The sequence below is a fragment of the Protopterus annectens genome, chromosome 8.part1, assembly GCF_019279795.1.
Source record: "Protopterus annectens isolate FY-2018-M chromosome 8.part1, PAN1.0, whole genome shotgun sequence".
In the NCBI taxonomy this organism is placed as follows: Eukaryota; Metazoa; Chordata; order Ceratodontiformes; family Protopteridae; genus Protopterus; species Protopterus annectens.
In genome coordinates this window covers 281,143,999-281,168,998 of record NC_056742.1, presented here as the reverse complement: position 1 = coordinate 281,168,998, position 25,000 = coordinate 281,143,999, and the positions used below count along the sequence as shown (strand labels likewise).

The window sequence follows — 25,000 nt, the reverse complement described above, 5'->3', positions numbered from 1 at the left end:
AAATATACAGAACCAAATGATACTGCCAGCATCCTGGCAGATAGGTTCAGTGCTAACTTTACCCTTCTCTCACCCCCTAAAGGGCCTATCTCTATACCAGAAGAATACAAAGTTCCTGTAATCATGGCTGCACAGGTAAAAAACACACTCTCCAAAGTCAAGAACACAGCATCCATGGGACCTGACAACATCAGAGGCTGTGTTCTACACGAACTACAGAACGAACTGGCACCCCACCTAAGTACCATGTTCAATCATAGTCTCACCTCAGGCTTTGTGCTCACTGAATGGCGCACAGCGATGGTTATCCCACTCCACAAAGGGGGAGCCACCACGGGCCCTGGGAACTACCGCCCCATTAGCCTGATGAGCCTGGTCTGCAAAGCTATGGAATGTATCATCATGGAACTTATAAACAATGACATTGGTAATCTCCAAACTCTGGACCCCACCCAGTTCAAGTTTGTAAATCATATCTCCTAAACCTGATAGACTTCTTTGAAGAGGTCAACAAAGCCGTAGATGAGGGAAAGGTGATTCACACAGCCTATCTAGATCTCGCCAAGGCTTTCAACACCATCACCCACTCTGGAATTAAAGATAAACTCACTAAACTAGGTATAAATCACTGTCACAAGATGGGTTGCCAACTGGCTCACTGACAGAACCCACACTGTGAAAGTAGCAGACTCCAAATCCGACTTCAGTGACATGTGGAGTACCACAGGGTTCAGTCCTGGGTCCTCTCATGTTTAGTATCTACCTCTCAGAAGTACAGGCTAACACAGAAGGCCTTTGGCTAATGAAGTTCACAGATGACTGCAAACTAGGAGCCATAATCAAGACTCCTAACGATGTGGACATCCTACAAAAGGGCCTCACTGAGAAAGCCATGGCCTCAAGCTCAATGCCAAAAAGTGCACTGTCATCCATTTTGGTAAAAACTCTGTACCCATGAACTACCACATAGGCAGTAGTCTACTTAAAACGAAAGTGTGATAAGAGACCATGGGACACAGGTGGACAGTAGTCTCTCCTTTGATAACCACATCATCACAGTAGTCAGAAAATCCTTCTACATGGCACACCTCATCACAAAAGGTTTCTCATCCAGGAAAAAAAGAGGTCATTGTTCCCCTCTACTCATCACTCATCAGACCCATTATAGAGTACAACGCCCTTTTTGGTACGTACCTCACAAGACATCTACAACTACTAGAAAGGCCACAGACATACCTCACAAAGAGGATTGCCAGCCTCAAACAGATGCCCTATGCAGACAGTCGCAAAAAAATCCAGCTTTACTCCATTGCATAATGTCTACTCAGAGGTGATCTCTGCCTAACATACAAAGCTATGTCAATCCCAGAGCTGTTGGACATGCTCCACTTAATGAAATCCCAATCCCTCCAATCTACACGCTCTAGGGACCTAAAACCTTGTCACCACAATAAACAGAACATGCTGGAGGGATAGATTCCTGTCCCAGAGACTTCCCATACTCTGGAACAAACTACCTATCTACATCTAACAAACCTCATCATTAGCACTCAGGAAAAAGTTTGATGATTGGATGGGAAATAGGAAATTCACCCCGGGGATCACTTCTGTGGCTCTGCTCGACAGGGGCACAGGAAAATAATTTTCTTGGGTGGCGAAAGCCAGGGTATCTTTTTGGCTAGGCTTATATAGGGCCTAGGGCCAACAGCCTAGTACCTACCTATGAACCAGTAACTCTACTCAGTTTAATTCAAGCACATCACTGCCATTTGTACTTTCTAGACTCATCAAAAGAGGGATATAATTTGACAGACATTTCAATTTAGAAACATTTCAAATTACAAAATGTAACATTCTCCCAAAACACTTCATTCCTACAAAATCACTTCATTTGTGTCAGGCAATCTTCAGTAGTAGCAAACAGATTGGTAGAATGGGAAGTGAATGAATCACAGGGCATGAAATAAGAGCTGAAAGAAAAGGGATGCAGAATGGATACTCAAACAGATTAATAAGATATTACGGAGGATACATTTAGCTGAAAAAGAATTAACTGCATAAAAATGACGAATGTAAAACAGAGTGGTGAAAAATGCACCAAGTCTGATATATACTAGGCATGGCTGCACTTGACTCTGTAAGGCTGTATCAGCATCAGGTATTACTGTCCTGGGTACTGCATTACGGAATGTTATATTGTACTATGACTATGCTTTGTGAAAAAAAATATAGACAGCAACTTAAAATTAATATTGAAAGAGGAGTGTCAACTTTAATTATTACTGTGCTTTCAGATTTTTCTTTGTTCCGTGAACATGTGAGTTAATATCTAATTGGTTTCGTACTGTCAGATTTTTAAATTAATACGGATTTCCAGCACCCATGATAGCCCTTAAACTGCATATCTTTTTCTTATGTGTCTGCTGTTTGTTCCTAGTACTTTAGGCATACTACCTGCCAGTATTTTGGAATTACCATTTACAACAAGGGTATATTAGCTTGTAGCAACTCTTGCTTTTAAAAGACATTTCTATTTGTTGGGATGCTACATTGGGTTAGTTTCTATTTCAGCTTACTCTTAATACCTGGTAATACACTAATCTCTTTTAAAATATTTTAATGACATTATCACATTTTATGTTGCAAAATGAGTTCACGTACTTTCTTCTTCTTCTTTTGGCTTTTCCCGGTTAGAGGTCGCCACAGCGAATCACCTGTCCGCTCATGATTGGCAGTGGAGTTTTACAGTGTCAAGTTGCCAGCCCGGTGCCCAATGTTCCACAGAAGGCACACACAGACACTCATGCCTAGGGCCAATTTAGTGTCTCCAATCCACCTACAGCATTGTCTTTGGGATGTGGGAGGAAATTGGAGCACCTGGAGGAAACCCACGTGACCACAGGGAGGACATGCAGACTCTACACAGAAGGCACCCCAGTCAAGAATTGAACCGGAGAACCTCTTACTGTGAGGCGGCAACGCTAACCGCTGCACCACCGTGGCTGCCCAAAATGAGTTCACGTACTTTAACACAAGAAAAGAATCCAGTGAATCTAAAATAATTTCCATTTTATTCACTGTGCATGTATGTATCTTTTATTTTTAACAATTTTCATTCACTCCAGCATTATATAAACTGCTCAATTCCGGCTTTCTCAAACTTCATTTCTACTTTTGAGGTTCTGCATGCACTGTCCCCCAAACATTCCAGTAATTTCTATGAAATTTGTTCCTTTGTTTTTATAAAGATCCTACCTCCAGTTGTTCTATTTTCTTTCCAATATTCGGAAAGTCCATCGGTGTTGGTTAGATTTAGATTTCCATTAACTGGTAACCATTTTTAGACAATCAGTAGCATAAAACTTAAGGACCTGCTTAGTCTAGGGAATTCGGATATTACAGCACTGTTCAAAATAATTATTTCCTTGGTTACTACTACTACTAGTGTCCATTTGTTAACCAGGTAGGCCCACTAGACACAAAGTCCCTTTTTTAATTGTTACTTGGGAGCAATCTCTGAATAAGTGATTTGGCTTAAGGTCACACAGAGGACAAATGAGGGCTGGGGTGGAATCAAACCCTATACCACAATAACTGCAGCGTACAGCCTCAACACACTGCACCAAATGTCAGGCCTTTTGGTTCCATATTTCTGTCAAAAGAATTACTTTCTTTGTTACCACTACTTAGTCACACAACAGTTCTGTCAAAGTAATCTGGAGGGAATTTTTAAAATCTGCCACCTCATGACACTTCGAAAACACATGTTCCCATGTCCATTCTCTTTACCATCACATCTCCCAAAATCTGCTATTTTCCTGAGAAAAACTCATCAGAAATATACTTGTGGTATAAAAATACCAATGCAAGTACTTGGATGAAAAATTCCTACACTTTCTTGACTTTACTGCATACTTGGGAGTACTTTCTTTCCACTGCTCCTTTACAATTTACATTTATATTATGTTTTCTAACCTCCTCTGACTGATTCTTATAGTTATCATGCAATATTTTATATCCCCTACTAATCATCCTTTTTTAATTGCATGTTCCGTTTTATATTCAATTAAAAACCATACAAGAATGGACTTTTACTTGGCACTCTCCTGTCCCTTTGTCTTTGCCTATACTCTGTTATCAATACCCGATAAGTAAAGCAATCTCTAACCTGCAGTCCATGCTCCTGCTTAACATTACCCCACTGTATTACAACCGTCTTCCTGGGTTATTTGCTCTAAGTATACTGGTTCATTTGATAATTCATTTGATAATTTACTCCAGTAAATTCCTGCCCCCCTTTTCTATTTGCTAAACCTCTACTTGGCGAAAATCGACATTAGTAAACTTTCCTTTTTTCATATGTCAGTGTATGATTTACCATTATTTTATATCCTGAAAAGATCTGAATCTGTTGAAAAATGTTTTGTATCATCAACATTTTCTTTTCTGAGTTAATCAATTACAAAATATCATCAGCAAACAAAGATAACTTTTCTTGATTGCCACACTTCCTCGAATGTGTGAATCCCTAATTTTATTTGCTAATGCCTCTAAATATAAAGAAAATAACAGGGAGGAAAGAGGATACCACTGCCTGGTTCTTTGGTCAAACACAGACTCGCAAAGAGGAACCTCTTCCCAACATGATTCCTGCCCCTCATATATCTTTCCTTATTAACTCCTATTTTATCAGGGAATGCAAATGCTACCTTCCTTACTAATAAAACCCAGTTGTCTCTACTAAATGTTTTCTCTGCATCAAGAATGCCAACAACAGAGGTGTTTTCTTGCACTCCACTTACCTCTGGATCATCAGTGTACTATTAATAATATCAAAAGATTGCATCCCCTCCAGAAAACCACATTGAAACATACCAACAGTTTTGGAAACATTTTTGTCATTCTCTTAGCTAAGAGTGACAAACACTTAATAATCAAGACTTCTGGAATAAGCTCACTCTTTTCGGCCTGGTGTACAAAGAATAACTATTTTCCAGAAACACTTAGGTGTCTCCAATTTTTAATATTCCCCTTTTGTCACAGTTTTGTCAAGAATCGCTATTTTTGCTGGTTTGATCCTTTATTTACAAATGCAGGTCTTGGCTGCTTCCTGAAGACCAGATTTGGAGCAGACATGATGTGCCCTTTAAATTAACAAATGCTGCTGCAGAATAACAATCCAAATGCTTATTTGTACTTTCATACAGATTAAGGTAGTCTACTCATTATTATTTCACTGATATAGCAAAACTATCAGTTTTTCACGGTTTGCTTTGTCTTCTAACTCTATTTTTGAAGCTCTTCCTGAGAAGCCTCATGTCCAGCTACTTTTCCTTAAGATCACTCTGATTTCCGCAGTTTGTCAGCGCAGCTAAATAGCTACTTAAAGCTTCTACTTTTTTCAGCTGTTGTCATTTTACTTTACATATTCTTTCAGCATCTCACTTGTTTTAAACATCTGAGTGCATTAATTTTATTTCTCTCTTAAATTACTACAAGCCATTTACTGTATTAAAACCAGAACTTTAGCTACTTTTTGTTTAACAGCTGTGAAGATATTCCCAGCAAGAGCTTTTTCTTCTTTTCTGGTTGATTTTTTTGCTTACTTCTTCCAAATTTCTTCTTTACTGGCATCCAAGCAGTGGAATTTCTAGCCAATAACCAAATTTTATCCTAAATGACAATTTTTACAGGCTTTTTGAACAATTTGTCAGTTTTCTCACTGACCGTACTAATCTACTTTAACCAGCAGTCATCTTGAAAGTCCGACAAAATATTTTTGAACATATTTTACATATCTGCAGTTTAAATAATAAAAACTAAAATTATGCTCTTTGGAACCTCCACTAAAAGGCAAAAGAACCCCCAGCACACTTCTTATTCTTGATCAACTTAACAATGCCACTGAGCAGGTTAACACCTTCAGATCATACTTCTCAACTGTACCAAATCTCTCGGCGTTTACCATTTTGAGGTCCAAATAATGGGGTGCCAAGATTCCCATGTGCCACCCCTTAATTTCCTGGCTTTTTAAAAAAAATGTTTTTTCCCCGGACTGACATCATCAAGCAGAGACATGCGTGGTATTGTCAGCTTCGTGAATAGCTTGCCGGAATTCAGCTCAGGACTGCTTTGGGCCGAGTGAGTGAGCTTAAGAGACAGGCAGGACAGACAAGTCAGAGAGAAGCCAGAACACTGAGCAGCTGATAGCAAGCTGAACGTTTTAGCAATTGGAATTTATTGCTGCATTTACTTCCGTTCTTTCCAGGTAAAGTATGTTAGTTGGTATATATACAGTATAACACCCATGCTGGGATTATTGCTGCATTTATTTCCATCTCTAGATGTTTATGTACTGCTGATGCTGTTCAGATGATGAACACATGCAATTTAAATTACATTTGTTGCATTTATGTGAAGGTTATTTACTGCTGCATTGGGATTACCTCCGCATTTATTTATGCAAGTGTGTGTGTCTGTGTGCGCAAAATGCCCCAGATAGATATACCTGGTGGTTAGGGTTACTCAGGCTAAAACCCTGTACCTTAGGTACAAGAAGCAAGAGCCAGAGTTCTTTACCCATACCACCACTTCTGACTGAATGAGTTATAGCTCTCAACTGTACACATTTTCACACAATGTCTTGAATGTGTTTGGCTCATACTTTTGGTCTGTTCCTCTTAAAATTTGGATGGTGCTTTGGTAGTGATGTTGCCTCATAGTAAGCGGCGCTCTGTTTCGATTCTTGGCTGAAGTGCCTTCTGTGTGAAGTCTGCATGTCCTCCTTATGTTTGCGAGGGTTTCCTCTGGGTGCTCTGGGTTCCCCCCACAATACAAAGATATGCATCTGGAGCATTACTCCCCAGGCTTCTGCTGAAAATTAGCTTCATTCCAAGTTGGACTTTCCCAGTAAACAAATGTTAAAAACCATAAATTTTATTTTACTCTGGCAAATCAGTGAGAAACTAATTCACTAAATAATGATAGCCATTTAAGTTTGTCTTCCTAATTTTAGGAAATGCATGGTAATGCAACTTTTTATTCTAGCAACTTTCTAAGATTATATAAGCAGTATTTAAAATGTGTCTGCGGATTTGGTCCTTTGTCCCCTCCTCCAATAAATTTTGGCTTTTTCCTTATTTCTTGTGCTGCACATTTCTTCAGGGAAAGAGAAGTTCAGTGCTGCTTATGCAAAGTCTACTTGCATTGTTAGTAGCACAACAGGTAGTATACTTGCTTTTGCTGCAGAAGGCTGTGGGTTCTACTTCTACAGTATGTAGATTGATTGCTGAAACTGTACTGTGTTATACTTTTAAAGGTGGTGGACGATGCAGTCCTGAAAATGTCCTCCTTTGGTGGAAATACCTATTAACTATGAACCTGTTATCAGTTTGCCGTCCATTCCCTATTGAAATATTACTAGCTGCTTATTTTTTAATGTAACATAGGCAATTTCTTCTTCAATGGCAACAGGCACTTTACTTGTAGACAAAACAATGAAATATAAAGTTGCTTGCTAGCAGCAAACTAGTTACTGATCTCTAACATGGAATTTAGATGACTTACTTCTGCAGAGATTGTGCATATTTACTGAAACTGGCGGATTGTAGAAGTTTGAGTAGACTTTTATGATGGAAATGTTCTGAATTGGGCAGTTTTGTCATTACAGGTTCATGGATTTTGTTTCACTGTTTACTGGAAAAATATTCAAAGAATAACTTTAAAACATTCTCTAACAAGTGTGCTGTATTATACAAGCAATATAATTTAACAAAGTCAAGAAGGTGCATCAAAGAACACATTTATATTTCTTGTTTCGTGTGCAAGGGGTTTATGATTTGAAAACAGCCCAAAGGTAATCTTTATCCGCCACTGGCCAGATGCATTTTCTTTGGATGTGGGTTTCAATGCTGTTTTAATGAATGTGAATTTCAAGGGCAGAGAAGTTTTAATGCTAAGTCTATTTTCATTGTGAGACTGTATTTGCTTTGTTTAGCAGATGTCTAGTGTTTGTGCTATAAAATGTAAAATAAAATCGAAATAATCAATGCAGAAGTAAAGCAGTATGCACATTAGTGTTTAATGATAAGTGGGGCGAAACAGCCAGGTAATGGGACAAAGGAATAGCTGCAGGGGGACTCTGGGGCCATATTTTGGTTGTCCATTCTTCAGTTTGCATTTAAAAGGTGGTATCCCACAATTCTATTGGAGTGGGTAAGGTTACACACTTATGAGTGCAAATTTTATATTAATCAGCGTGCAGATTTGTACCTATTTTTCACAGGCCTTTGTCCAGATTTTTGATGTTTCCAGGTTGAGAGGTATGCTTCAGATACCCAAGAGTCTGGCTTGATCCCTCACGTAACTTCCACCATCATCTCAAAAACACTCACAAAAAGAAACTCCCTATGCTTCTGGGCCAACAAAATCTCCTCTTTCCTATCTCATCCAAGAAGAAATGCTATTGGCAAAGGGATTCTTCTAGCCCAAGTTAAGTACTGCCTAGCTCTTCTAACATCTGCCTCCAAAAAACATGCTACCACCATCCAAATAATCTAACACCTCCTACTGCTTTATTACCCTTTCCCAAAAGCATGAACCCCACTGTTTTACACTAGCCAAAGCCAACTGGCTGCCGGTTCAGCAAGAGACAATCTGCTCCTTGGCTCCTAACTTTTCAGGCCATTGAAAGAAAACACCTGCCCTTCTCTTTCCTCTAGCTTACTTAGCCTCCATCATATAACCTTAGATCTCACAGGAATTGAGTACCTCTCTTTTAAGCAGCTAAATCAAGACTTCAGTGCTCTAATCACTCCCTTTCTACTCTTGGTCCCAAGCTCTGTAAGGATCTTCCCTCAAATCTTAAAGCACTGTCTAACTACTCCTTCTTTCAGGCACAACTTAAAGAACATTAGCACAGGCTACTTGTAAATGCTCTATTTCGGGTCACATAACCTAATCTAGTCTGCCTAATCTCCAACAAATGATGCCTATCACTATGACATGACTTCTCTAACACCTAACATGTTGCTGCTCTAACTGATGTAAATATTGTACATAATGGTTTCTGTTGACTACTTTCTTAAATCATTTTTTATTGTACATTAACTATTCCTTTGTTTTTAGCGTGCTCTTTTATCGTATAAAATATTTTTTCCACTTGATATTCACATCCTGGGTAAGACTGAAATTGGTCAAAAGGGATCAGTGCTCTGCCCCAATTAAATAGTATAAATAAAATAAACACAGAACCAAAGTAAAGATTTGTAACTAGAAAGTTCTAAATACTCTCTTCATGTGTCATGTTTTCACAATGAATTTATTAGTTTTATAGAAGGCCTACGAATATGGACATAACTATCAAGACTATATCACTATCACCATCAAGGAGATGCTGTAGGCCTTCTTACTCACTTGCTTGCTCTCTTAGAAGTCACATCCGACCCACAGAATAACTACGTGGACAACCACCACAACTTATGATGCATCCAAGGCAAAGAGGGACCTAGAAACAGGCTATTTGTTCTTTCTTCTGTATCTCACACACACACACACACACACACACACACACACACACACACACACACACACACACACACACACACACACACACACACACACACACACACATTTATGTTTACATCCTGCCAGAGCAAGTCATGCTGTTACTTATCCCTACACACTCCAGTTCAACACCAGACGATGAGCAACCACAATCTGAAAGAAAAAAATACAGGAATACAAAACATATTCATCCAATTCAAGAAAATTCACCTCTAAAATGGTAGCTGGAGACCATCCCAATACAGTTAATGATGGGACAGTAAACACCACCATCTGTACAGGGTCTTCTTACAAACACAACAGAAGTGAACTCAGCTTATCCACTTATATGATTTCAAGGGACCTCTGCAGTGAGTTGCAATGAAGAGGAATCTCAAAAAATGTAGAACTTTCCAAAGGAAATAAAATGCACTCAAATGAGTTAGTCCATGCATACAGGCACTTAGAGCTGCCTCTTTTAGGGTATATAGTCGAGTAGTAAAAATGTTTTGAGAGCAACTAAAAATACAAGTCTAAGAAATGGACAACTCTTGGTTGTGCAGCACCATAAAATACATTTCAGTTCCAGAACCATCACTTTCCTATGGACAGCAACTTCCACATTCTGTTAATCTCCATAGCCATCAGATAATTAGTAGGTACAGGGTCCAATTTCTTACCTGAAATTACTCTTTCTCCCCCATGAAGTTTATAATGTGCCTCCCTTGTCTCCGTACATCAGTAACCTTATTTCCTCTCACATCACAAATATATGCCCAAAGACTAGTTACACTGTTTATGTATTGCATTTATGGTATTTAAAACCAGACAGATGTACTAATGACAGCCATAGCAGAAAAGAACAAAATAAATATCTGAGTACATATATGAAAAAAATAAAATTTTATAGTTCATTGAAAAGACAAAAGAAAAATGCTTCATTAGAATTTTATATAATATATGATGAATATACTACCAAAAGCATGTTAAAAACTATCAATGAACATTATTTTCTCCACAAATCTGCCTTTGTGCCCATTGCTTAACAGTACAGACTGCAAATAATACCAATAGCTGCTATTAATTTATGTTGCTCACCATTTCTGTATCTCCATCAGCAGCAGCACGCAGGAGCTTTTCCACCTGTTCAGAAATAAAATAAGTCATTTTACAGATTGACACACTGTGATTAGGAAAAAGCTAATGTTTCTAAATCTTCTTACATAATGCTTTCAGAGTAAAAAGGTTTCTCTAAAATGTACATAAGAGAAGTTTCAGCAATTAACCGCTAAAACTCAAAAGCTTTATGGTCACAAAGCCAGATCGCGGCTTAAAAGCGGCTCCAAAAATAAAACCAAATGCCTAAATTTAGAATTCAAACCTAGACTGAAAATTCCTAATGTCTTGCTTTATAAGAAATTAGTTAATGTTATTTCTATGTTTTTCAAAAGCAAGTAGATAGCATAGTAATGTAATCCAGAGAATTCAGTAACCAAGTAATGGCAAGCAAGAAAAAAATTAATCTTCTGAAAGGAGTTCAGAACACATTGCTTATAACAAGCACCCATATTAACACATTAGATCACAGTTAAATACCCACTGTAGCTACAATAAATGCTCTAAAAAGGACAAAAATGTTAAACTGAAAAAGCGTTTTCAAATGTGAATACAAAAAAATGCATGCAAACAGTAGTTTGCAAACAAATATGACTTAAAACTCTTCTCTAATGTACTTCATTTGCAATAGTTTCAGAAAGTCATTGTTCTGTCAGTATATGTGTAGTCAAGTAATAAGATATCCATGCAACATAAGCTTTATGAACAATAACACATTTCATCTTGCCACTGGCTCCACACCACAGCCTGAAACAGAATAATTATCCTAGCTATATATTGTCATATCTGCTATCCCCACTGTACCCAGTTACTAAGTCATAACATTTTTTGAAACTAGTATTGGTCACTCATTCCTTGCTCCCCAGGCTGCCACCATTCAGTCCTGGGCTTACAACTTCAGCCCAGGAAACTGGTTTTATAGTTAATGCTTCATTTGTTTGTGATAAAGCTGCAAAGTGTTAACAAGCACGTGTCCTTTGCCAATATGCTGCATACCATGCAGCTTTTACCCCCACCCCCCCACCACCATCTCCAGCAGGCACCATAACTGCAGCAGGCTGGGCATCCTACCTCCTCCCAGGATGGGTGAGACAGCTCTGGCTGCTCACTCCCATGCTCCCTAGTCAGCTCCTCTGGCAACTGAATCTTTACTCAATCACAGGTCATCTTCCACCACATAGCAAACCTAACAGTTACTGCAAAGTTTGCAGCAGGGCATGGATAAATCCATTAGAGAGACAAATTAGAATGAGTAGATCTGAGATTTTCTTCCATGTAATTTCTTGTCCCTCTTTCTGCTGACCATCAAGCCTTCCCAGAAAAGAATATGACTCATTTGTTTCCATTTCCAGAAATTTCACCCAGGATCAGGTTGAGCATCTGGAGGAGGTAGTTACTTTAGGCAACCATGAAAAATGTTTTTGGTTTAGCTGGCTCCAGCATCCTGACACAAAGACATCGGTAATGGCTTAGCATCACCACGAAGGTCCATGATTTCTCAACATACGAGTACATTCCGTATAAACCTATGTTGAAGGCTACCAACAGGCAGTCATTTGGTAAACTTAACTACCAACTCAAAGCAGAGGAAATGCACAGCTGCTCCTGCTGTGAAGGAATGTGGTAGTGTGTAGCCAACTCTGCTTTGTCCTCCGCAGACACAAAGGGAATGCCCATCTTCCCTTGCTTCTTTGACAACCACATAAAGTGCAATTTGAACAGGATTCTCCTGAGCTACAGGGCAGCAGGGTTTTATCCCTCTGCATAACCAAAGCTGGCATTATTTGTGATTTATGACACAAGTCACCTGCAGCTTTCTGTTCTTCCATGCATACATACACAGTCAAAAAACACTGCTTCATCAAAAACATATCCCTTGGTTAGCAAGTGAGTCAAGCTATATGCTGATGGCAGGCAGATAAAGCAGCTGCATCATAAGTCAGATAAATGTTTATAGGTTCATAGGCTGATACTATGCTATCTGCCCTAGGGCATTTATAAGCCTAGCCAGAGTGTGTTTGGCTTTCGCCAACCTTTTAGATTAGTTGACTGTGCCTCTGTATAGTAGGTCACAGAAGGTAGCCCTTTTAAGGTTAGTTTACTGTACCCTCTGTCAAGCAGTGACACAGAAGAGATCCCAGGGGTAAACTTACAATCTCCCATCCACTCATCAAGATTTCTCTTGAAGAGGGTCAGTGAGGGGCTCTGCCTAACATGGACTGGGATTTTGTTCCAGAGTGAGGGGAGCCTCTGGGATATGAATCTGTCCCTCCAGCATGTCCTATTTATTTCTGTGCTGAGGTTCAAGTCCCTGGAGCGTGTAGACCTAAGGGATTTGGATTTCCTGAGGTGAAGCATGTCCATTAATTCTGGGTTGGACATGGCTTTATACGTCAGACACAGATCGCCTCTGAGTAGGCGGTACGCCGGGGTCCACCAGACAGGTCACCTGCCTTTGGAGGAGTGAGTCTTGGTTTTATTTGGGATAGCATGATCCATGCATTCCTGCAGGTGTCCATAGAATGCTTTTGTAAAGGATTCTGCATTTTGGGCCGTATTTTCCACTGGCCCAGGGGCTTTGAAGGATTCCATCCCGGTTTTGAGAAGTGTGAAGTTTGCTTTTGAGAAGTTCTTCACCGTGGTTTCCTTGGCTAGGGGTGGGGACGGAATATGGATGTCCAGTGAGATTAGTTTATGGTCTGATCTTACCAATGAGGGGTATACCTCTGGTGTGGAACAGAGACCCCATGCTGGTGATGACCAGATCCAATATGTTTTCCCCTCTTGTGGGAGTGGTGACCCAGTTGTTCCATAGCATTTGAGTTTATAAATTCTAAGAACCGTTGGGCAAGGGTGTTTGGGCTTGAGTAGTTTTCCCAATCAATGTTTGGGTAGTTGAAGTCACCCAATATAATGGTGTTTGGAGAGACCTTCATATTCTCCAGTGTTCTCAGGAAAGCAGAGTGAGGTTCCTGTGTTTGGGAGAGTGGTCTGTAGCAGGCTACAAACTGAAAGGCAGTTTTGCCCAATGTTAGTTGCATATGAATGGTCTCCGATGCTTTGTGCAGTGCCACTAACCTGGAGGTGTGGGTATCTTTGACAAATATGGATACTCCCCCTCCTTTTGTGATTCGGTCCGAGTTTTGGGGCTGGAAAGCATGGTATGAAGTATAACCTGTTAGTGCCAGGGTGCTCTCGGGAGCCTTGAACCAGGTTTCTGTTACTGCACAGATATCGATATTCTCCATACTGAGGAGAGTCTCGAGTGCGTGTATCTTGAGGTTTAGACTTCTGGCGTTCAGCAGCATTACCCTTAGTTTTTCTTTCTTTGTGTTGTCTATGGAGGTGGGTTTGTCTTTTGAGCCTTGCCTAAAAAAGGCACTACGGGGGAGGCAAGAGCCTTTGCCAGTGTTCGAAAACCCAGGGGTGCCAGGTGCAAGCCGTCCCTAGCGAAGCAACGTGGCTTGTCGAGCATGTCATCCCAGGCTGACAGACACTGGATCCCCTTTGAATGACACCAATACTTGAGCCAATTGTTAAAATTGATAATTTTGTCTTTATACTGTGGCATCATTCTTGGTGAGAGTAAGATGCTACTCAAGGTCAGGGTCATACCGGCCTGGGCTACATGATCAAAGAGCTCCTCTATGTCTTTTTTCATGCAGTCCAGGGAGGTATGTCTCAGGTCATTCACACCAGTATGGACGATGATGGAGTCATATTTGTACTTGCTTTGGAGTTGACCTGAGTGCTTGTGTTATGTGGTGGATCCTGGCATCCGACAGGCAGCTTACAGTGACCTTCTCCTTGTTCAGCCTGGTGAGTAGGACGTCAGTGTGTCTGACAATAGAGTCACCTATTACAAGTGTATTAAGTGTGTTGTTTAGCCTTAAGGGCTGTGACTGTGGCACACTGACTTTGTGAGCTATGTGCTATGTGGGTATTGCTTCGTGGTAGGGGTTGTTTGGATGTCTGTTTTGGAGGTCTCTGCTGCTTAGGCAGATTTTTATTTAGAGCCTCCGAGCATGTTTTTGTGTGTTTATGTATTTGATTTGCTGATGCGATAGGTCTATGTGAGACTGGATTTGTGGTGTGTGTCGTTACCTTCTCCTCCTGACAGGCTGTGCCAGTACTGGGTTGAGAGAGTTTAGCCTCCAGTTTGGCTATATAGTTGCATCTCTCACATATATTTGAGCTTCTTGGGAGGAGAGGGTGGTCTGTATACATAAGGCAGTTACAACATTGCCTCAAGATTCCCAGATTCACCAGCTGGACTGGAGAGTAAACCCAAAACTGACCTTTGGACATGCCTGAATAATATAGGGAACTACTTATTGACTGATCAGAAAGAACCAATAGGGAGCAAGTGCTTAAAAGGAGTATAAGAGGATGTAGTGCTTAAGTTTATTAGTGTTTACCTATGAGATTACTTATATGAGCAAGTGCAGGGCTTTAGAATGAAAATAGAGTGCTTATTTTGAGATTTAGAGCAGTTCTAAGGGAAAAAGTGAAGAGCAGACTTTGCGGAGCCGCGAATAGTTTAAACCTGTTCAAGTGGCACTGCCCGACGCTGCTCTGTGCGCAACACCATGCAAAAAGAGAGTTGCAGGGTTTTAAGAGAGAGAGATCAAGGAGTTTGGAATTGACTCAAAATGGCCAATAAAACTACAGCTTCTAGGCAGTAACCACTCCCACAGGGAAAGGCAGGCTGCTCAGTATTAACCACTGCCACTGGTGAACACAGAGACTTCCCTTTAGCCCAAGCAAGCACTGGCCTCCAAGAAACTTGCAAACATTTCAGAACAGCAAATCTGTAACTGAACTTTCTTAAATTTAAGAAAGTGGGAAAAAGCAAGATTTTTTGTTTGTTTGTTTTAGTTTAAAGGTAGCAGAGATACACAAGTAGAAAAATAGTCAGAACAGTGCAATAAATGACCCCACACTTGAGTGCTAGGCCAGAGTCAGGTAAAATGTTATTTTAAGAAAATTTTAAGACAACTGATTTTAAATTTAGTGCAACACAGGAAATGCAGTAAACAGGCTCTAGATGTGTTCTAAATACTGTTTCTAATACAGATATCAACTTTTGCAAGCCGGAAAACACCGAAAAGTAAGCAGCAAAGCAGTAATTTTAAACAAAAATTCTGAAGAAAATACTTAAAATCTCAAAAGTGGCTCCTTTCTTCTCTCAGCATTTTCTCCCATTGGTAGGTGTTTCAGCAACAACTATCAAGCCTGGAAAGACGCCAAATCCACGAGGCAGCAGGGTTTTGAGAGAGAGATCAAGGAGTTTGGAATTGACCCAAAATGGCCAATAAAACTACAGCTTCAAGGCAGTAACCACTCCTACAGGGACAGGCAGGCTTGCAGTACCAACCCCCCTAGAGTCTTCTCAGCTTTTAATACTAGAGTCATCCATAAAGACTGAATACTATTGTAAGTTACAGGGAACTTGCACACACCACTAAATTCTAATGGACTGAAAAATTAGCACTATGGTGGCCTGAAAATTTCTCTAAAAGTGCTACCTTTTGCTTTCACAACTTTCAGCCTTAAAGGATTAACCACTCTAGAAATATCAACCAGGTAAACAAATAACCATACCATCCCCCAACTTCGGAGTTGTTAAGTTGTTTACCTCACAATCACAATGTACATGGCTTAATTCTCACAATTAAGAGGAAAATTGGATGGGCTTAAAATGGCCCACATGGGCAGTAAGTTTAGTACTGATCTAATAAACAGGTGAAGTTTGGCTAAGTTTCTGGTGTCATTCTAAGGAGATCTAGTATCTGTCTGCTTGGGATGACATGATTGACAGATCTCGATGCTTTGCCAGAGATGGCCTGCATCTGTCACCCCTGGGTTTCCAGACACTGGCTAAGGCTCTTGCCACCCCTATAAAGCCCTTTTTAGGTGATGTTCCAAAGACCAAATTACCACCATAACAGCTATATATAAAATCATTCTGAGGGTCATGCTACTCAACCCTGGAAGTCTAAATCTCAAGACGCACTTGCCCGAAGCACTCCTCAAAATGGAGAACACTGACATTTGTGCTGCAATGGAAACCTGGTTCAAAGTAGCAGAAAGCACCACTGCACTACCAGGATATAACTCATTCCACACCTTTCGGACCCAAAACATGGACTGAAGCTCCAAAGGCGGTGGTGTCTCTATATTCAAAAAGAATATGCACACCTCCAAACTAGTAGTCCAACATAATATATATGAGATACTTCAGGTACAACTAACATTGGGTAAGAAAGCAGTTCAGGTCGTAGCCTGGTATAGGTCAACCAACCATGTCCCAAGACTCTCACTCCACGGTCCTAAGCAGGAAACTATTAAGGGTCCAACCCAACACTCTCATACTAGGAGACTTCAACTACCCCTCCATTAACTGGGAAAACTACTCATGTAACAAACCACTGGCCCAACTCCTCCTGGAATTCATCGATTCCAATGCCCTGGATCAGGTCACTCTTACCCCCACTAGAGGAAGCAACATCCTTGACCTGGTTATTACTAACATGGGCAACTGTTGCTCTACACCAATAGTCAATACCTTCCTGGTTGGATCCGACCACAAACTAATCACCATGGAAATCCACGTCACCCCCCCCCGCAAAGGAAAACTTCTCCAAAGCTGACTTTTGGCTTCTAAAAATAGAAGTGGATAACTTCACGGCACACGTCAATGAAAAATAGATGCATGACTGCCAAATCATACACCGATGTACTGTACGAAGTAGATAAATGCATGGAATTGGCCATACCCAACAGAAGCAAGATGCGCTCCTCCAAAAAAAGGAAGCCAATCTGGTGGTCCCCTGCCATTAATGACTCTACAACAGAAGGAAGAAACTGTTGCAGAAAAAGGTGAAGTTCCAAGACTGGAAAAACTCCCTTATTAGCCTCAACAAAAAGATGAGATCCCTCATCAAAAAGTACAGTTTTGTACCTACCATAAATGTAGATGTTCGAAGATCCACATTGCTGCAGTCTTACCACTTGGGTGATCCAGCTGTCACTCGGTGGCCCGAATATCAAAGTATAAAGGCTGCGTCGTCAGGAGGCGCATTTGACTGACATCAGGACGTCAGGGGCCACAAACAAATGCATGCGGATCATATACTCTTTCTCTCTTGCCCCAAATGTCAGACAGAAGAAAGTAAAAAAAAAACAAAAGACAAAAAACACCAAACAACCCACCCCACCAACTATATGTACAATATAATATACATATACACAATACACACAAACCAACCCACACCCACACAACCACCTCTAACTACAGGAGGAGGTAGATTGGTAAATTGGGGATCTTCTACATTTCATCTACATTTATGGTAGGTACATGTACTTACTATGTACTATGTCTCACATTGCTGCAGTGCTTTAGTCTCTTACATACAAAAGCAGAGGAGGGCAGAGGTAGGATAAGCAGGGAAGCAGGGAGCTGCCAAAATGCCCTGCAACAACAAAACAGCAAACAGCAACCAGTAGTAGTAAAGTGGCAGGTGAGTAAGCCTAGAAAGTATACACTGAAAGTAAATGACTGCCTCCCAAAATATCAAAAGTTCCAAAATGCCACAAAAAGCTGTAAGCTGGGCAAGCCCCAGTAGTGGAAGTAGGCCTAATCCCAGGTGGAATCTCCTTGCCATGATGAATATGGCAAAGCAAAACAAAAACCCAATCCACTTAAAAATAGTTGTTTTGACCTGAAGCACACTTACAGGAAAACAAAGCAGCAAAAACAACAAACAACTGCTTTGACTCTGTCTTTAGTTTCTGTCTGTCCAAATAATAGCAACTGCCTGTGTACATCTAAAGTGTGCAAAAATCTTTTCCCCTTTATTTTGGATTTTTGCATAGTTTGGAGTAAAAAAATAAATAGTTTGGTTGCAAAAGCCACTAAAATATTAGTTACATAAAAAGGAAGGAAGTGCGTAATGAAACCCTATCATATGGAGAAAATCAAGAAAGGCTCAACATCCAGAAGGGAAGGCAGATTCAGAAACCCTTCTTGCAGCAGAGTGGCCCAGTAAAAGCAGTCTTCACTTCCAATATTTCAGAGACTCAAAGTAGCTGCAGTAGCTCAAAAGGTTGTAAGTGAGTTTCAACAACACAAAGTTGGAATCCCAAGCAGAGTCTTATATTCTTCATTGGGTCTGTTATTCTCTTTGCCCTCTGAAGAAATGCTTTGAACAAAGAATGAGAAAACAATGTGGGTGTCGCAATCATGCTGCATAGTGAACTTTTATGAACTGAGATGAAGAGAAACCTTTGTCCTTTGTCCTGGCAACCACAGTAAGATATTGACTAGCCACAGACAACAAAAACTCAGAAACAACAAAAAAAAGCAAAATCTGCCAAAAATAAAAAATCTCTCTCTTTTGTTTGCATTTTGCTTTCTATACTAGGCCTTCCTAGCTTCCAAAATAACATTCAAAACTTGCTGAGGAAGTGGAGAGCACAGTGGTTCAAACAAGAATATACCCAGGCTAGGAGAGTTGCAGAGAGTGAAGCTTGACATTTAGCAAATGGCTTGTCCTCCTCAGACAAAGGGTGTGGATGAAGGCAAGAGGGCCATGAGGCTTCCGTTCCAGACTTCTCAATGTGGTAACCACCAGTGCAGAGGAGGCACAGACTATCCTAATCAAATCGTCCTGGTCCTGTCTGACTGGAAATTAAGGAGGGGAGAGAGGGAGAGGTGGAACACATGAAGATTGAAGCCCATCCAATTGAAAGAAAGAAAACTTCCAAGCTGTGGAGCTGTGGGGTTTGTGCAAAACTTTGCAGCTGATGGTGGCAGGTGAGTAGTGGAGATTGGCGTCAAGATCTATGTCTATGTTCCCCATGATTTCATCAATTTCTGAAATATCCAAGGATCCCAATCAATTTCCACCATTGGGGATCTGCCTGATCTGTCTGCTCATCTGCTAAGGTGTTCTGTGCTCTATGCGAAACCTTGCGCCTTGATGGAGCTGTAAAAACCACGAAAGTTCACAAACAAATTGCTTGCCTGCATATTACATAAAGAATCGTGTTGTTTGCTTGATTCCCCACATGACAGTTTGTTTGTCTGTTAGAATCAAAACCCTGCCTGGAAAGAAGTAATGTTGAAAAAGATATTTAATAAGCTGGACTGCGCTAACATCTCCTTCTTGTTGTATGTATGATGTTGTAGCTGACAGGCAGGCTTGTTTTTTATCCCACTTTCATTTTGATGAGCTCACAAGAGGAGTCTGTCTTTAGCATCTGTCGTTAAAATTCTGCGCCGCCTCTGGGTCACGAGTCCTTAGGTCTGTGACATTCCTGAGCCCACCACAAAGATTGCAAAATTCCTTTTTGTATTATTTTTGAATGAGTGGTGGCATCCTGGCAATGTAAAGCCATACCTTTTTGAGTGATACATTGAGATTTCCTCATATATACCTTCCCTCTAAAGCACCATTGAGCGCAGATGCCATGAACCCTAAGGCTTGAAGGACTGTCCTTGCAGTCAGCCGGACTGATGAGGACTGATGAGATAGTCGGGGGAGAACTCTTTGTTTTGTCGAGGTTTGTCCGCACGGGTTGAAAAGGTTATCCTGATGCTGGAAATTCAGTGTCACCAGAGGGTACTAGACTTCCTGAGGTTTCGTTAGACTGGACTTTATTTATCTTAGCCCTCTAAAGTCAGCTATGAAGACAGAATTGTGGCATACACTAAAAGCTACCACAAAGCCTTCTACGGTTATAGCAAGAATCTCCATGGCAATACCCAGGTTTGCTCTGAGTTACTGTAGAAATGGTACCTCCTATACTGAGCCAACAGATATTGCCAACATACTAGCAAACAGGTTCAGTGCCAACGTTACCGCCCCCCACCAAAGGACCAATCCCAATACTGGAGGGAAGCCAGGCACCCATCATTACTGCAGCACAGGTTAAAGATGCACTGTCCAAGGCCAAGAATACAGCTTCCATGGGACCTGTCAAAATCCCTGGATGGGTTCTACATGAACTACAAAGTGAACTGACACCATATCTATGTGCCCTGTTTAATCACAGCCTCACCTCAGGCTTTGTCCCTACCAAATGGTGCACTGCTACAGTCATCCCTCTCCAAAAAGGGGGAGTGACTACAAACCCTGGGAATTATCACCCCATTAGCCTGACGAGTCTGATATGTAAGGCTATGGAGCACATCATCATGGACCTAATTAACAAGAATATACGGAATCTCCAAACTCTAGATCCTACGCAATCTGGTTCTGTGAAAGGTAATTCATGCCTGCTCAACCTGGTTGACTTTTCTGAGTCAGTCACCAGAGCTGTGGATGAGGGCAAGGCAGTTCATACAGCTTACCTCAATCTGGCCAAGGCCTTTGATCACATTCACCACTCAGGAATTATTGATAAACTCACCAAACTAGGCATCAACCCCTACATCACTAGGCAAGTTGCAAATTGGCTCTCAGATAGTACCCACAGTGTGAAAGTAGTGGACTCCCAAGTCAGACTGCCGACCAGTCATGAGTGGAGTCCCACAGGAATCGGTCATGGGTCCCCTCCTGTTTGTCATCTACTTCTCAGAAGTCCAGGCTAACATGGAGGGACTCTGGCTAACCATGTTCACAGATGACTGCAAACTGGGAGCCATTATTAACTCCCCAAGTGATGTAGACATCCCACAGAAAGGCCTCACTGAGACCAATGACTGGTGTTGAAATCATGGCTTTAAGCTTAATCCCAAAACATGCTTAGTCATCCCCTTTGGGAAAAACTCAGGTTCCCACTAATTACCACATGGATGGGAGCCCACTGAACATTGAATGTGTTATAAGAGATCTGGGGGCACAGGCTGACAGCAACCTCTCCTTCGACTACCACATTGCCACTGTGGTCAGAAAGTCCATCTATGTGGCACATCTCATTACAGAGGGTTTTGCATTCAGGAAGAAAGAGGTCATCATCTCTCTCTACTCTTCCCACATTAGGTCAATCATCGAATATAATGCCCCATTTGGCATGTACCTCACTAGACACATGCAACAGCTGGAAAGGCCACAAAAGTACCTCACGAAGAAGATCCTAGGCCTTAAACACATATCCTACATGGGCAGACTCAAAAAAACTCCAGCTATTCTCTTTCATATAGTCTACTAAGAGGCAATCTCTGCTTGACTTACAAAGCCATGTCTGATCCAGCTCTGTTAGAAATGCTACATCTAAAGAAATCCCAATCCCTCCGCACCACACACTCCAAAGACCTCAACCTCATTACCATAATCAACAGACCATGCTGGAGGGACAGGTTCATAGCCCAGAGACTGCCCATGCTCTGGAATAGAGTTCCCATACATGTCAGGCAGAGCACCTCACTGGCCCTCTTCAAGAGAAATCTTGATAAGCGGATGGAAAATAGAAAGTTCACCCCGGAGATCACTCCAGTAGCTCAACTTGATAGAGGCATTGGGAACTAACGTCTGGTGGCACGATGCCAGGGCACTTCTATGGGCTAGGCTTGTAAAGGCTCCAGGGTCATTAACCTAGTACACATCTATGAAACAATGAACCTAAGTGGCCAAACAGGCTTCATTTAGCCTACGTCTCTGATGGATAGAGGCAGCCAGTAAATTATGTCACAAGTGAAAATCACCCTATACAAATGTCTAAAACATAAAACTTGTGGCTCACCTTTGGGTTGAACGACTAGGCTTACAAAGGCCCTAGAGGTCATCAGCCTAGTATACACCTATGAAAACAGCTTACATACTTCTCTGAAGTATCAGGGACTGAACAAGTTAATAAAGGTGGATAAACACTTACCTAAAAGCACTGTCAACTTACACCTTCTTAGCTTTCAATCCTAGAGGTTTAATCACTCCAGAAATATGTCCACTTTCATCTGAGCAAATGATTTAACATGCTAAATTACAATGAAATTGCACAATCTCTGAAATACTAGAGATTGGACAACTTTCCATCAACCAGTGCTTTCCTGAACATTCATTCATAAAATCCGTAAGTGGTAGTATGCTATTTGTTTTTCTTCTGACAAAAACTTTCATACTTAAAAGCTAAGGTCTGATAGAAAACAAACCTAAAAACATAACCACAAATGAAAAAATTCTGAGACTCAGTCAGAAACCTAGGCAAGAATTTATAAAAAGCCAATTGCTTTCAAGGGTCCCTACTGAAATGTCAGCACTTGAAATGCAGAGTGCTGAAAAAAACGGGAAAATAAAAAGACTGAAAACCCAGAGAAAAGTGAACTGTGAAAAATCTCTGTTCTCCTTAAAACCTCTTTTTTTGCAGGGGAGCAAGCCCCCTTGGAACCCCCCACACAAACCCTGAACTTATATATAACAAGTCCAAGATTGCCATACCTTGGAGAATATTCTGAGAAATGGCATCTTGGACTTAGTATAAACAATTCTGATCTTTGGGTCATTCAGTCACTGCATTTTGTGACTCACTGTAGCGGGTCCCAATATTTCATATGGTTACCAGCTATAATCAGAATCAGCACTTAAACATCTCATAATAGACTCTCCAGTAAGGCATGACTGTACTGTAATTTGTAAGCCACCCATTTAAACCTATCAGAAGCATCATATGCAAATCAAAAGGGGGACACAACTCACTTTTTCTGTCAGTCTTGTAGCTGTGAGCCACAAAGCCAAGTATCTTCATCAGTAACCTACTTGCTATCTCTCTTTACTTTCTGCGCTCCTTTGCCTTTGACCACCATTGTGGACAGACAAACATATGCGCGGTACACACACAGACACACAGACACAGACACACAGACACAGACACACAGACACAGACACAGACACACACACAGACACAGACACACAGACACAGACACAGACACACACACAGACACACACACAGACACACACACAGACACACACACAACTTCTTGTTTACATGACTAGTTAGTGAGACAAGACTGTAGATGAGATGATTATAGATACAGTAGATGAGATTATTACAGATATAGGCTAAGCATACAAGTAAACTTCATCTGAAACATTTTTTCTGACATGCTTTCATTATTCTACTCCATTTTCAGCCTTACATGTTAAGGGAGTTGAATTTTATTTGGCAAACACACTTCATGATGCCTGAAACAAAAAGACTGAACAGAAGCACAGTGTTTGATTTATAAACATTTTCTGTTTTATTCTCTGCTTACTGTTTCAAGCAATGGTATGTCTAGTAAATGAAGAAAAAGAATACAAATTGTACACTGGTGGAATTCTGGGCAAACACCATTAGTCAATCAGCAAACAGCAATAAAATATCATTATTTTTTTATTTATTTAACATTCGCTTACCGGGGAAATCCGACTGGGCAAGTTTGCCCATTTTCAGTGGAGGCCTGGGTAGAAAACTCCACATAACAACATAACAGTCATTATTTTAAATAGTGAAACAATCAGAGAGATGATCATAATAAATCACATAGTAACACATATAATCACAGTTCAAGTTACTAATATAGCTAAAAGGATCACTTAGTAACACATATTTTGGCAGTTACACTTGGTAATAAGAAATCATTCAGTGGGGTAGTGTCTCAGAGACACCACAGCTTAACATACAATGGAGTAGTGTCTCAGATATGCCTGTTTCATTCTGTAAATTGTTATCCTTAACGTTGTTATATTTATAATCACATAGGATCAGTAAGCACTGCAAACAGAGATGCACTGAAAGAGGAGAGTAGGGGGAGAGAGGGTGAGGATGGGAGTAAGTAAGGTATTCATTAAGCATAGAGATATAGTGAAAGTGGAAAACAGGAAGAGAGGGTGAGGAGGGGAGTAAGTAAGGTATTCAGTAAGCATAGAGATATAGTGAAAGTGGAAAACAGGAAGAGAGAGTGTGAGGAGGGGAGAAATGGGTTCAGCCTGTTGAGGAGCAGGAGCATAACCACCTGAGAAAGAGGGACTGGTTCTGTCACTCCCTGTGTCAGCATGTGATAAAGAACAGGGGGAAATAAGCATTTGGTCTGGAGGATGAGGAATTAGCCTGGGTAGGAGGAATTTCACCCCACTGCCATCTGCAACTTTTATGAATGATCTTTAGAACCAATTTGTCAGGAACTATATGTTGCCAGAGCAAAAACTGATCGTTCAGACTTGCTTGAAGGGCAAGAGGACTACTGAGTTGGAGGGGGTGGACCAGATCCACTGAATAGTTATTCTGACTTGCTGGACTGTCCTTCGTTTCAGGGGTTTCCAAATTTCTTTCTGGAAACCCCTTTGCCATTTCTTCTTAAATGTCTGTTTACCTCCAATTTGTAGACACCATTTATTATATGTTTTCTACTAAAACTGGA

The 25,000-nt window shown here is 40.8% G+C and overlaps 1 protein-coding gene across 1 annotated transcript in view; it reads right to left on the bottom strand.

Annotated features, from left to right (window-relative positions):
• Nucleotides 1-25,000, bottom strand: part of ANKRD27 (ankyrin repeat domain 27) — a 1,716,109-nt gene that overhangs the window by 380,459 nt on the left and 1,310,650 nt on the right. The window contains exon 21 of the mRNA XM_044081882.1: nucleotides 10,642-10,686. Within this exon, the coding sequence (XP_043937817.1) occupies nucleotides 10,642-10,686 (45 nt within the window). The remainder of the gene's footprint in view (nucleotides 1-10,641; nucleotides 10,687-25,000) is intronic.